We start from the raw sequence: 15229 nt of genomic DNA on the forward strand, positions 1-15229 counted from the left end.
ACTGAATTTTCTGGGACTGGCTCGGTTAGAGAGTTATAGGCCATTGCAAATAGGCCTTTCAGAAGCAGGAGTCTTGGTATCATTGTTTATGTATCCCATTCTTGCTTTTGATGACAACTCTAGAATGATTCATTTGCTGGAGTGGTTAATGATTTGTTTTCCCTAAACAATAATGCAAATTAATAATGAACATGTAATGAAGAAAATTAAACTATGAAATGAAACACTGAACAATTATCAAATAATTGAAATATCATCACTTGAAGACTATATTAGTCAAACTAACAGGAGGCAAGGCAAAATGCAGAGATGACAAGGCATAGATGTTTATTCAACATGCAACAGAATATGAAACCACAACACTGAGCAAGAACAAGACAAACAGGACAAGCAATAAACATTATGAAAATACACTAGGCTAAAACGTAGTGTAGATCTGCAGTAAAGCTGGTAAAATAGCTGATGTGGTCATGCGTCTGGTGTGGTAGCGAGGTAAGATGAATATATTTTGACTGATATGTAGTTAAAATGAAATACAGGAATGGTCTCAGATGGCATCAGACTGGTAGTATGACTAGGTTCTATATACTGCATGTCAGTACTAATTCTAGCATATGTCCACCAGAGCATGTGCGTTCTCCTATACATTGAGTGAAACCAATTGATCCTAGTATAGAACTAAAGGCTGATATCAAAGGGTCTTGAACACTATAAAGTGCCGACATCACAGCCTGGAATAGTAGCTAGCTACATTTCTGTACATATTCTGCCAGTTTTGTTGTTCTGTTGTCATCATTTTGTTCTTCATAATAATTACAGAACTGTTGAAGTTCTGGCTGTGCAAATTTTGTGGACATAAATATTAAGACTTTTACTTAACAGTCCAAGATTCTTTATATGGTTAAAATCTATCCAGATATAGTAATTAATGCATAAAATGACCAGGTGATTCCATGGCACAGTGCTTCTCTTTAAAACATTTGTAAAGTTAAATTATATTAAACTGTAGTATAAATCCAAAGTATAAATGCCAATTGATTTTCATATTTTTGAAGCATTATTTCTGATTCTTTTAAAGAGAAATTACTGACAATCTTTACATCACTGAAATTCCTGCCAATGCATTCCAAGGTATTACCAATGATGTGCTAACAGTGTAAGTAGTGTCAAATTCACCATTTGTTATTTTTCTTTAATGAAGAGTTTCTTCTGTGTCTTTACTTAGAAATTGGAACATCATGTTGTGGATTGTGAGCATGGGCACAGATAGTGTTTTTGAGGAATGCAATAATCGCCAAAGAACTGATTAATTTTTACAACTTTAGTAAAACATCCCAAAGTTTGTTATACTGTTTCCTGCATTTAAATTTTCATTTTGCTCAAATGTTAAGTGCATAGAAATAAACCTATTTGCATGCAGTGTTTTACCACTTTTAAGTAAATATAATGAATACTTTGACAATAAACTGTCCCTCAGTCCATGAAATGAATTCCTTGTCCCATTTTGCTTTCTGTCAAACAGGATGTTATACAGTAATGGTTTTACCAAAATCCAGCACCATGCCTTCAATGGGACAAAACTAGATGCTGTGTAAGACTCAGACTTTTTTTTTTTTTTTTTTTACATCTTACAAACAAATATGAAACTGCTTTAATACTTTAATATTTGCTGAATTTGACCCATTTCTTCAGAAATAGTAGGAGGAGGAACCAGTTAATATATGACAAAGTAGATGTTTAAATCATAGCATTTAGAACCATGGGGTTCTAAAGTTTCAAGAGGGTTAGGGTTAGGGTTCTTTTTCTTTGAGACATATAGGCAATGCAAACAGATGTCATTAATGAAATTTAGATTAGTATTAAAATACCTTGCCACCTTAAATGACAGATTCTCAATTGTGTTGGTCTGAAGGTGTTAAAAAAAAACAAAAAACAATCACCAAGCCTTCTCTTGGTTTCTCCATTATAAAGCAGTATAAAGTATCTCTTGCAAGCAATACAATAGGATGCTGCGGTAAAGGATGAGGAGCAATGAGTGATGACAATTGATCCTTTTGTATCAGTTACAGTACTGGTTATTTTAAATGCTGTGTGTGTGTGTGTGTGTGTGTGTGTGTGTGTGTGTGTGTGTGTGTGTGTGTGTGTGTGTGTATGCGTATATGTGTGTATATATATATATATATATATATATATATATATATATATATATATATATATATATATATATACATACATATATATACACATATATATACACATATATATATATATATATATAGAGAGAGAGAGAGAGTATGGGAGCACCAGTATATTTTGTGGTAATTATTATTTTTTGTATTAAATTATAGTGTTACACAGACACTTACATGTTTAATTTATTTATATGATCAAATATTATTTTGGGATTTAAACGTCCATCATCAGTGAAAAAATGTAGTACTGATATTTATATTATTCCTTGATAACATTGCAATCAATTATTTGTAGATATCTCCATAGAAACAAGCAGCTCAAAAGACTTGAGGAGAGCATGTTTGCAAAAGTCATCAGTGGTCCATTGATCCTGTGAGTATCTTTAAATTTTTATAAGGGTCTTTTATATTCTAAATTCTTAAATGTTCATAGAACCCCTTGGGCATAGAAATCTTGAGTATAGCACCTAGTTCTCTTCTCTACTCAAATACCCAAACTATCAAACACTCTATACTCTAGTAAGGAAAAGAGAGTGATCAATAATTTTTTTAACTTTCAATGGGGTTTTTTTTTTGTGTGAGTCAGAGATTTATAGGTGCCTTCATCCTTCAAAAACAAACAAAAAATGGTAACGCTTTACTCAAGGGTGTGGTTTAGAAGGCTGCATGATACATAAGTCCTTCATGACACCTGACTTAACCATATGTAATCATTTACAGAAGCTTATTCCAATAAGTGTAAGATGTTATGCATCTGTCATACATCTGTCAATTATTGTCAAGTTTACATAAGTTAAGTAAAGTCATGTATTTATATAGAGTGCTTTTTACAAGTTGTTGTCACAAAGCAACTTTACAGATGTCTGAGTCCAAGCCCCCAGTGAGTAAGCCAAGGGTGACAGTAGCAAGGAAAAACACCGTAGAGCATGAGGAAGAAACCTTGAAAGGAACCAAGACTCAAAGGCGGGTGCTCATCCTCCGCTGGCCAAAAATGGACAGAAAACACAAGCAGAGAACACACTCAAGTTTACAGAACAAGTACATCGATTGAGAGATTTTTGTGACAATAGAATGTCACAACACTTTGTGGGGTAAAATTTCATAGTACGTTATGACAATTGACTATGGAGCTCAGTGTTTGTTTTTTTGGATGTCTGGGTGACATGATAATCTGGCACACTTTGTCGAGTGGTGCTGGTGAGGACTTCAAAAAGATGGTCTGTACTATCACCTTTTGTAACAATGACATGAAAAACTGCTGTGTAACAGATATTTTAGTGAAGTTATTGACACTGACTATTTTAGCCTGTAATGACATATTTCAGTGTATAAGTGAGTTTATAAGTCTTTTTAAAACCTTAATGCAGTGCCATAACACTATGACATATGGTTATATGCTCATGTTCTCTTGCCCTTAAGAAAAGTGAATTCTATTTAGCTATTTGGCAAATGGCAGAATGTTTAAAATCCTTGATGCATTTCATTAACCTACTAGCTAACTAGGTCAGAAGTGGATTGAGAACAAAAGTAGCCTAATTCTTGCTAATATGTCTAAGATAGATAATCATATCAACAAATAAGCTGCTAGCTGGTTAAATGCTAACTTCTTAGCTAATTTGTTTTTCAGAAATAGTATTACAAAGGTATCATTTGGTGACTTGCAGATTTTATTTGATCATTTTTAGTTCATTTTTAAACGTATAATATTTTTTGCTACTGATGAGTGAGTAGTAAAAGGTGAAATGGTGGTAATTCATTAACTTATTTTTTATAAGAGACTATGGAACAATGCCCATGGGCGTTGTACCTTGCTGCGTGCATGCTCAGTAGATTTGATGTACCTCTTGCTTTGTTCAGCAAACATTGATTTTTTTAAAATTATTATTATGATTAATATTATCATCATCATCATCATCATCATCATTATTATTGTCAGCTTGTGGAGTTATCTTTGTTCACCATATATAATATTTTTTTCATGAAATGAACAATTTTGTATATAAACCTATTTTTCAGTTTAGGTGCAATTATTTCCATATCTTATGTTGCACCAGCATATCTTTCTTCATTCCCAGAACATTTAAACCAATCCTTCAGCACCTTGAACACCCAAGAATTTATGCAAGAATTCTGTACTTGGATTCCAGCTCGGGATTTAATATCATCATCCCGGCATGACTATGTAAATAACTCATCAAACTCCAGCCTCGATGTGCCAGTGGATCTGTTTGCCTCAGTCTACCAGTGGATCATCAACTTCCTCACTGGCAGGAATAGTAAAAAAAATAAATAAATCAGTTTGGGTGCAATAATATCCATATTTTATGTTGCATCACCATATCTTTCTTCATTCCCAAAGCATTTCACCTTATCCTTCAGCACCTTGAACACCCAAGAACTTATGCAAGAAATCTGTTCTTTGATTTCAGCTCAGCATTGAATACTCTAATCCTGGCATGACCATATTAGCAAACTCAAACTCCAGCCTTGACCTGCAAGTGGATCTGTTTGCCTCAACCTGCCAGTGGACCACCAAATTCCTCACTGGCAGAAAGCAGCTGGTGAGATTGGGAAAGTTCACATTGACAACCCAGACCATCAGTACGGATGACCCACAGAGTTGTGTACTCTTCCCAATGCTTTTCTCAACATCCTGAACTTTGCACATGATGTCATATTCAGTCACCAGTCACATATGTGATGGTGTTGAATCTGCATACATCAGGTTGTCCTCTGGATCAGCCACAATAACGTGGAGCTGAAGACAGCAAAAACAGTGGAGATGACAGTGAACTTAAGGAGAAGACCCTCAGCCGTGCCAACACTCACCATTCTTGACAGAAGTGTGTTGGCAGTGGAGTCCTTCAAGTTCCTGCGTACTACAATCACCAAGGACCTGAAGTGGGACAGAAACATTAGCTCCATCATAGAGAGAGCCCAGCAGAGGATGTACTTCCTGTGTCAGCTGAGGCCCAGGAGCCCAGGAGAAACCTGCCTCAGGAGCTTATGTCCCAGTACTACACTGGCATCATAGAATCTGTCAACACCAGATTCTGGTGGGGTAGCTCAGCCACCAAGCATGACATCCACAGACTGCAATGCATTATCTGGACTGAAGAGAAAACTATTGGTGTTAAGCTGACCACACTGCTGGATCTGCACTTCCAGAATCAGGAGGCATGTGGAGAGAATCACAGCAGACCCATCACACCCCAGCCATCACCTGTTGTAGCACCTTCACTCAGGCCAGCTCCCTAAAAACTTGTTAGTGAGTTGCATATACCTGAGCCACGTCTGCTATTTTATGCACCCTCTGTCCTGTGACATTTAATTTTTTGATATTGATTAATCAATAAACTTCACATTTATTGGTCATCGTGGCAAAATTATATTTTAACCAATGATGTTAGGTACATACTATGAATTCTAACTTCAAAATGAGACTGATATAATGATAATTAACCTTCAGTAATTAATAATAATTTCCCTGTTTAGGGTGGTGCCCAATATTAATAATTCATAATTTTACGCATTTTTGCTATACATTGTATATACTTGACATCAAAGTTGACAAAAGCTGCTTTTATGCTTACACTTGCTGGAATTTTAAGTGTTTGACAGTTGTCATGAAGTATTTCTACCTGAAACACTTTTCCATGTTCTAAAATTTGTTCCAAGGACCTAAATGAAAGATGAAAGCATTGCTTTAGCATTTTCACTACAATTTATTTCCTGTTTGCTGGTTAAATATTTTAGAGACATTAGAAAAAGGTGTATATTTCTCTATATTTAAAAAGAAAACAGGCATGGTTACACAGATCATGAAAACTAGATGGAAATGCCATAGGGCAAACTCAATGCTTGTGCCTCACATTTGATTGGAACTTGCTTTAGTTTCTAAAAATGTCATGGCAAAAGTAACCTTTACTTGTAAATTTCCACTAATGAAAAACTTTGTCATTGCTAGTATTCAGTAATGTTCATATGGGGGAACAAAATTTTAAATTGTCTTATTGCTCTGGATAGAAAAGGACTCTAAAGAAAATAATTAACCCAAATGTCTCCATTTCATTCTTGTCTGAACCCTCTTGGCAGTGACATTTCAGACTCAGGTATCAGCTCTCTTCCAACAAAAGGCCTGGAGTCACTACGGGAACTTGGTGCTCGGAATGTTTGGGCACTGAAAAAGCTTCCACCAGTCAAAATATTCAAGGAGCTAATGAGAGCTGATCTGACATATCCTAGTCACTGCTGTGCTTTCAAGAACATGAAGAAACAGAAAGGGTTTGTATATTAAAGTATGAAGAAAGTATCATTTTGGTGGAATTTAAAACATTTACAGTAACCTTCATTTGTTTAAATGTAAGCTTTATTAATTCTCAAAAATTATTTGGCCAGGAAGGGTAATAAATCATTAAATAAAGACAAAAAATGTCGACAGCTTTATATAACACCTGCCAGCTTTAAATTTTACACAATGTAGGTAGGTATGGTTTCTACTGAATATATATTTTTACTCACAATTTTTTTTTTCTCTCTTGCAAGCTTGTAGTGAGTGCTGAATAATGTTACATACACTGCTTGCTAGCCAGTAAGCTAGCAGTTATCAATAATGTTTTTCTTTACTAGCATACTTGCTAGCTGTTCTGCTGTAACTTTGCTAGCCACAATTCTTTAAAGGGGACATACTATGAAAAATTAAGTTTTTTACTAAGTATTTTGACTGCCAATCAACCTACAAACTGTGAAATAACACACTCAGTTTCTTGTGGGTTGCATACATTATAAATCAAGGACTAAAACAAGCTGTTGTTGAGATTTAGCTACATCAAGACAGGAGTCATTAGAATCATTGTGCCCCAGTGTATCTCCAACCATGAGAACTTCCTTTGGAGGTTTCTATCTCACATTACAATCTGTGGATTACCACCTGAGGGTTCAAAAGGGGAGAGGGTGAGAACTGCCAGAGGACAAGTAGCCTGAGATAATGGTTTCTGGGTATCCTGTTCAATGTGAAACTGACAGCCCCCATGAAAGGGAGGGGTGGGGGTGGTGTGATGAAGATAAATTAAGCAAAAATTTTTGCTTTTGGAAAGGCATTTTCCTTTGGAAAATTTACTGAAACTGTTCGGGATAACATCATCCTTTGTTGGGCTTATTTGGGGTAACATACTCATGGGTTTCATTTCCCATTCATGTTCTTTTCCTCATCCTCTGAATGTTGCTCTTCCTTCCCATGAAAACATTGATTGAATGGATGATTGGTGTAGGTATTATAGCTGCCTAAGAATCTGAGATCAGGACTCGTGGAGGAACTGGTATTTTGGGTTCTGTTTGGGCTATTATGGCTGCTTGTGTTTTAGCTTCATCCTTCTTTGCCTCATCTTTATTTTTATCTTTTTTTGTAAGTTCAGTAAGCTGAGCTTTACATAACTGCACTGCCAAGCTTTCCTTCTCCTGATCCTTCTTTTTCCTATATCTCTCTACATGATACTGTAGGTTGGCTTTGTATGATGGCCAGATGTTTGTGCAGTCTCCTGTATTCTTAAAGCTAAAAATTTCAACCCGCTATTTGCTCGTCTTCTTCTAAGATCCATCAGACCTCTACAACTTGTCCAAAATGCAGCAGCATGACTGGTCTTCATTCTTCTACATGTCACTCCACTTCTGCGTTCCCTTTATCGGCTTCCAGTAGCTGCCCGCATTAGATTTAAAACCTTGATGCTTGGCTGCAAAGCCAAAAATGGACCAGCCACTCCATACATGACACAATGGTCAAAGCCTGATCTATACCTCAAGTACTTCGAAACTCATATATGGCTCCGCTTGCAACACGATGCTTCAAGTCTCATGGAAGGCATCGAGTCTATTCTTTGGCCTGGTGCCTAGATGGTGGAATGAACAACAGAGTACCTTCAAACACAGATTGAAGAGCCATCTATTTGTGGAGTATGTAAATGACCAGTGTTCCTGAACTTATGTTGAGTAACTGAAACTCTAGTTCTTATTGTAGGGTATTGTTTATTGCACTTATTGTTGTCACAGAGCTTATGTGTTTTGCTCTTCTAGGCAACAACATTGAATCCTGTATTTCAACAGCATTCTAGATCAATGGTATCTTGGACTCTAACCCACTGTACTGGCTAGGATACAGTCTATGATTAAATGACAAAGCACTTTTGTAAGTTGCTCTGGATAAGAGCATCTGCCAAATTCCATAAATATAATGGCCAGTCAATATTGGTTAATCCTACTAACTCATCAAGGGAATCATACACTTCCTTGGTCAGACTCTTTGATGGCGTCACCTGAAACAACCATTGATTCGTTTTTGTCTGATCCCAGGGGGTACCTGTCTCTTATAGCCATTTCTGTGCTTCATAAAGGCTGTAATCTATTTCTGACCTCCCCAGTGCAGGTTTGGTAGTTGTTCAGTTAGTCATTTTAGGTCCATATGTGCATGTAGTTCCTTTTACTACTATTGGGGCTTCAAAGACTGCTGGCCCCTGCTTTCCCAATCTTTTAGATTTCCTGGGATTTCCTTGTAAATCTTCCTTCCATTCGCGCTCCATATCTTTTACCATATCCAGTTCTGCAGGCCAACCATTTTCCATTATTTGCAGAGGTTACTCCATTTCCCGTTCCTTCTCTGCAATAGGGTTGATTAGTTATTCCTCTTCTCTGAAATCTTCTATATCTTTTCTTTTCCTTGCTTTTCACTTGCATTCTATTATCAGCTGTTCATTCATGACACTCTCATCATTATTGCAGTTATTATTTTCAGTATCACTGTCATCCTCCAGATGGTCTAACTGTTGTCCTGCTGCAGGTGTGGAGTCTTTAAGCTCTCTTTTTCCTTTTTTGACTTATTTTGTATCTTTGATCTTGCTCCACTGTCTTTCCCATTAAAATTTTTATTACTATTTTCTCTCCTATTTAGTTTCCATTTTTTCATACATTTCTCTTGTTTTACCACTCCCTGCACACTTTGCCTTTAACAATTCCACTGATGTAATCTCCGTAGTCTCCTCTGTTCCTGTGTGTTCCATTATGTGTTATTACAGTCTTGGTGATACTCTACTCTTTTTAGACCTAGGAACTGGAAACTGGAAACCGATTCCAGTCAAGTACTGCCTTTATTTGACCAACTATTTTTGTCTCCTGCAATATTCAGGGACTTTAGAATTTGTTTTTGGATATTGTTTTTGGAGAGATGGATATTTTTGGAGAGATGGATATTGCTAGACCTTGTTCCCTACACTTGTTTTTTGGTAATTCTGATTTTTGCTATTAAGTCACCACCGACCATCTGAGCTCTGCATTCTCTAGTTATGGTACAAATATGGGTCTGTATAACCTTACATCATTTTCATATTCTGTGGTGTGGAGAATTAAACACTGTTGGGTATTTTCTAATATGTATATTTTACTTGAAATGAGTAGTCTAGTTTCTTTATTAGGATCAAAATGAATACAATTAAGATTATGACCACACATATGACAATGCAGTTCTAGGTGGATTTTTTTTTCTAATGATATCTGAATTTATTTGTGATAGTTTGTAATCCACATAAAGCTAACTGTTCTATAAATAAGGCTTGAAACCATCACAGGCCCATTAGGTGTTATTTACCCTTTTATGATGATATGTAAGAAAATGTGTAAGAAATCAAGACAACAGTGTTGTCTTGACATAAAGCCTGGTCAGACCAGACATCCAATATTGCCAATTGCCTGGGGACAGTAACAATCCAGAATAAACCATATGGGCTATTAGCTCAAATGTTTTATTTTATTATTTTAATACAGCAGATGTAATACAGCAGAACTAAATGTATATTCATACATATGAATGAATCATTTAATGCTTTTACAGTTATTATAAATCCAGTGAAACTACATACCCCCATTGTTCACATTGTCACCCATTCACGCTTAAGGAGAAGAACATAAAATAGTGCAGTAAACAACAAATCTACTTTTCAAACATGTCCACAAATAGTATCATTCAAAAGATAAAATTACACAAAAACACCAAAATCTAACAGAATATAATTATATAAACAAAACTGCTTAGCAAAACAGTCAACTTTTAATTCTCTCCCTCACTATAAGCACGCCAAATGCTCCTAAGATTCTCATCTAGACATTGACCTCTATGTTTGGGCAGTGTCCCATCATTTTTCTAAGATTCTCATCTAGACATTGACCTCTATGTTTGGGCAGTGTCCCATCATTTTTCTTTAGACAGTACTTATACAGGCTAATCCTAAAGGCTGTAAATCATTGCAGGAAGATCTCCTGGTATTAGGTGACAAGATGCAATGGAATGTCCCACTATGGACACTTCTTGGTCCTAATACCTAGAACTCAAGTGGTTCCTAATGTCTATTTAAACACCACTCTTTATATATCTAGACAATTACTTGTATTCTTTTTGCTCCCAATAGTTAATGTATTTAAAATCTTTACACCTTTTAACTTTTTCAGTACAGTTTCACCTTATTTTCCTACCACCTCTTTACACATTAAAATTTGATAAAACTGTCTGCTTTAACCCATGATACTGGCTGGCCTCATCTGTGGGGCATCTGATAGTCTGGTAGTCACCATGACTGATGAGGAGTAATAACAAACATCTTTATTGAACGTCACAAGAGGGCATACAATTAATGAGTTGCTAGATGTGCAAATGAACTAGTCTTTTTAATCTCTAAGAAGGGTGTCTGCACCAATCATCACAACATCTCATATATTTACTACCTCCCCTCTTAGGTTTGGACAGGAAAACTATTATTATTATTATTATTATTACTATTATTATTATTATTATTATTATTATCATTATTATTATTATCATTATCATTATTTACGTTTATATACAGCGGCATGCAAAAGATTGGGCACCCCTGGTCAAAACTGAAGATGTTGAAGATGAAATCATCTCCAAAAGGCATAAAGTTAAAGATGAAACACTTTTCAACATATTAAGCAATATCAGTGTATTGTTTTGGTTTTGTAAAATTTTAGAGTGAAAAAAGGAAAGGAGTACCTTTCAAAAGTATGGGAACCCTAGGAGATTTGATCTGGAAGACCAAGAAAAATTTCAGAGACAGCTGCTTGTAGGATTGCTAGAAAGGCAAATCAGAACCCCTGCTTGACTGCAAAAGACCTTCAGGAAGATTTAGCAGACTCTGGAGTTCTGGTGCGTTGTTCTACTGTTCAGCGACACCTACACAAATATGACCTTCATGGAAGAGTCATCAGAAGAAAACCTCTCCTGCATCCTCACCACAAACTTCAGCATCAGAAGTTTGCAAAAGAACATCGAAACAAACCTGATGCATTTTGGAAACAAGTCCTGTCGACCGATGTGGTTAAAATAGAACTCTCTGGCTGCAATGAGTAAAGATATGTTTGGAGAAAAAAGGTCACAGAATTTCATGAAAAGAACACCTCTCCAACCATTAACTATGGGGGGATCAATCATGCTTTGGGGTTGTGTTGCAGCCAATGGCACGGAGAACATTTCACAGGTAGAGGGAAGAATGGATTCAATGAAATTCCAGCAAATTTTGGAAGCAAACATAACACCATCTGTAAAAATGCTGAAGTTAAAAAGAGGATACATTCTACAAATGGATAATGATCCTAAACACACCTCAAAATCCACTGTAGACTACCCCAAAAGGTGCAAGCTGAAGGTTTTACCATGGCCCTCACAGTCCCCTGATCTTAAAATCACTGAGCATCATCTGTGGATAGACCTCAAAAGAGCAGTGCATGTAAGCCAGCCCAGGAATCTCACAGAACTGAAAGATTGTTGCAAGGAAAAATGGATGAAAATCCCTCAAACAAGAATTGAAAGACTCTTGGCTGGCTACACAAAGCATTTACAAGCTGTGATACTTGCCAAAGTGGATGCTACTAGATAATAACCATGCAGGGTGCCTGAAGTTTTGCTTCAGGCCCTTTTCTTTTTTTGTTACTTTTGAAAATGTAAAAGATGAAAAGAAAAAATTGTTTTATCTTAAAATACAAAAGGAATGTGTCGTCTTTAACTTTATGCTTTTTAGAAATCATTTCATCTTTAACTTGCTTAACTGTTCACAGTAACATATATTTTGAACTTTTGCATGCCACTGTAACACCTTTATCAGACTCAAGAATGTTTTACAGATAGATATCGATATCAACTTTTACAAACACTCACACGCCAATGAGAAGCAGCAGCCAATTTGCACACAGCGTACTCTCTATCAAAACCGAAGCCCCCTGGGGTACTACACCAGGTGCAGGGGAAGGGGAGGAGGCTAAGACCAGGACAGAGCACCAACCAACACTGGACATACATCCACACATTCACACACACACACAGGTCACATTCATACAGAAAATTTTGAATATCCAATCAACCTAACCTATCCAGTCAATCTAACCATCTATTTATTATTTTTCATTAAAACAGGGCCATTGTGTAAGTGTTTTTAACAAAATCTTGGGCTGGTTTATGGCTTCACCTTTATGTAGCTTTATCATACTCTTAGCATATTCATAGTGTAAAATAAATCTCCCACACTAAAAAAAAAAAAGAAAACATTACACAGGACCAGGTTTGTTTTTCGAAGAGCAGTTGAAAATGAACCATGTTAGCTAAACTCGCACATTTAGAAAATGTTTTACTGCTGTGCACTATTCCTGTAAATCCAAAATTAAAGTAAAGGAAAAGGTTTGGGAAATTATTACAATGGGTTGTCTGGCCACAGCAAAAATGCAATAGGACCTATAGGAGCAAATAGAAAACAAGCATTTTGGTTTGAACAGCAGCAACAATCTTGATGATCTCCCCCTACACATGCAGGTAGCTAGTAATTCACCCAGTGTTTCTTTCTTCACATTGACTGTGTTTGTTACAGTTTGTGATTAATAAATGTATTTTGTTTGAACCCTGTTTCTGGATTTGTTATATTTTACTTGTTACAGCCTGAGCCCAGTTCTTGATTTATAGCCTTCAGAACTCAATGAAGTCATATTATCATCAGTTATATTTGACTGTGATATTTCGACTTGATTGATAAGATTGTAATAAGTAGTTAGAACTTTAGTGATTTCTTAAACCTAATGTTACATAAACTTCCACCATTTCAAAAGTAATGCTATGAGACATATTAAATAATTTAACTAGAAGGAAAACAATATTCAGTGCTCATTACAAGCTTGCCAGAGTCTAATAAGTAATCAAAGTTCTGGTAAAACTATATGAAAATATTTATATCCAGTATAAAACCACCGAGTTAAATCTATGATGGATCAAGTCCTCATGATGGCTATTTGTCATGGAGAAAGATCAGTAACTCTATTTAAAACTCAGGTTTTATTTAAAGGTTTTATATAAAGCTGTCAACTTTTATTTAAAGATGTCTTGATTTTATTTAAAGATGTTTTGCACACCAGAGTACAAGTCTACAAGTGTTGTAGAATACTATTTAATCAGTTGCTTACATCTTTAAAAAACAGTATTACTTTTAAGATATTCTGTAGCATTCAAGGAGTTATTAGCAAGTCTTATTGCTGGAAACACAACTATATTCTCTTCTGTTATCAATAACAGGTACCTGGAGTATGTCATTTGTAATTTGACTTCCAAGTACAAACACCACCATAAGAGATCAATAGGCAGACTTACAGTCCAAGCCCTCCATCGTGGTATAGACCAAGGCATCAATCATCAGGACTTCCACATTAGCCTAGATTACCATGACCTTTTTGATCGACACCGTGAACATGACATGGGATTTGGGGCTGAACTGAAGAAACCCCAGGGTTTACCAAGTCAGGACTTTGACAGTCGCTATGACTATGTTGTGTGTGAGGATGGAGAGGAAGTGGCATGCTCTCCGGTCCCTGACGAGTTCAACCCATGTGAGGACATTATGGGCTTCAACTTCCTGCGAGTGTCTGTCTGGTTTGTCAGTCTGTTGGCTATACTGGGGAACCTGTTGGTGCTCTTTGTGTTACTTACAAGCCACTACAAACTATCTGTCTCTCGGTTCTTTATGTGTCACCTAGCTTTTGCTGACTTGTGCATGGGCATCTACCTGCTTCTTATCGCTTCAGTTGACATTTACACACAGTCAGAGTACTATAATTATGCCATAGACTGGCAGACTGGGCCAGGGTGCACCCTTGCTGGATTCTTCTCTGTCTTTGCTAGTGAGTTGTCAGTTTATACATTGACCACTATTACTTTGGAGCGCTGGCATGCCATTAGTTTTGCAATGCGCTTAGATCGCAAGCTGCGATTATGCCATGCATCTGCCATTATGCTTGGAGGATGGATCTTCTGCTTTTTTCTGGCCCTCATGCCTCTGTTAGGGGTGAGCAGCTACAAGAAGGTCAGCATTTGCTTACCAATGGAAACACGCACCTTGATGGACCAGATCTATATCCTTCTTGTTCTTGTCCTCAACATTGTTGCTTTTGTGATTATCTGTGCATGCTACATTAAGATATACTGTGTTGTGCACAACCCCACTTATAACTCAGCCAAAAAGGATGCCAACATTGCCAAACGTATGGCTGTGCTTATTTTCACTGACTTTATCTGCATGGCACCAATTTCCTTTTATGCCATGTCAGCTGTGCTGGACCACCCACTCATAACTATGTCCAACTCCAAGATACTCTTGGTGCTGTTTTACCCACTGAATTCCTGTGCTAATCCTTTTCTTTACGCCATTTTTACTAAGGCCTTTCGTGGCGATGTATTTATCCTGTTCAGCAAAGTTGGCCTGTGTCAGCGGCAGGCCCAGCGCTTTAGAGGCCAAACCCTCTCCTCAAAAGCAAGAAGAGGAGGCTCAAGTAGGCAAAAGAGAGTTCAAAAATCTGAGGAAAATCCTCCTAACCTAATGGACTGTTGAGGCATCAGATAACCATCACCAACAGCAAGAAAAGAAAGAAGCAGGAGACATGAACCTAGTAGGAATATTTTAAACTACATTCAAAGAATTAACTCAGTTGTGGGAATTAATTCAGTT

General features: G+C 36.7%; 1 protein-coding gene across 1 annotated transcript in view; it reads left to right on the plus strand.

Annotated features, from left to right (window-relative positions):
- The window catches only part of tshr (thyroid stimulating hormone receptor), a 33301-nt gene extending 18189 nt beyond the window's left edge, over positions 1-15112 (plus strand). The window contains exons 6-10 of the mRNA XM_026999817.2: positions 1079-1156; positions 1523-1591; positions 2488-2565; positions 6288-6476; positions 13804-15112. Of these exons, the coding sequence (XP_026855618.2) occupies positions 1079-1156; positions 1523-1591; positions 2488-2565; positions 6288-6476; positions 13804-15112 (1723 nt within the window). The remainder of the gene's footprint in view (positions 1-1078; positions 1157-1522; positions 1592-2487; positions 2566-6287; positions 6477-13803) is intronic.
- Positions 15113-15229: the final 117 nt, after the last annotated feature.

The sequence above is a fragment of the Electrophorus electricus genome, chromosome 8, assembly GCF_013358815.1.
Source record: "Electrophorus electricus isolate fEleEle1 chromosome 8, fEleEle1.pri, whole genome shotgun sequence".
Classification (NCBI taxonomy): domain Eukaryota; kingdom Metazoa; phylum Chordata; class Actinopteri; order Gymnotiformes; family Gymnotidae; genus Electrophorus; species Electrophorus electricus.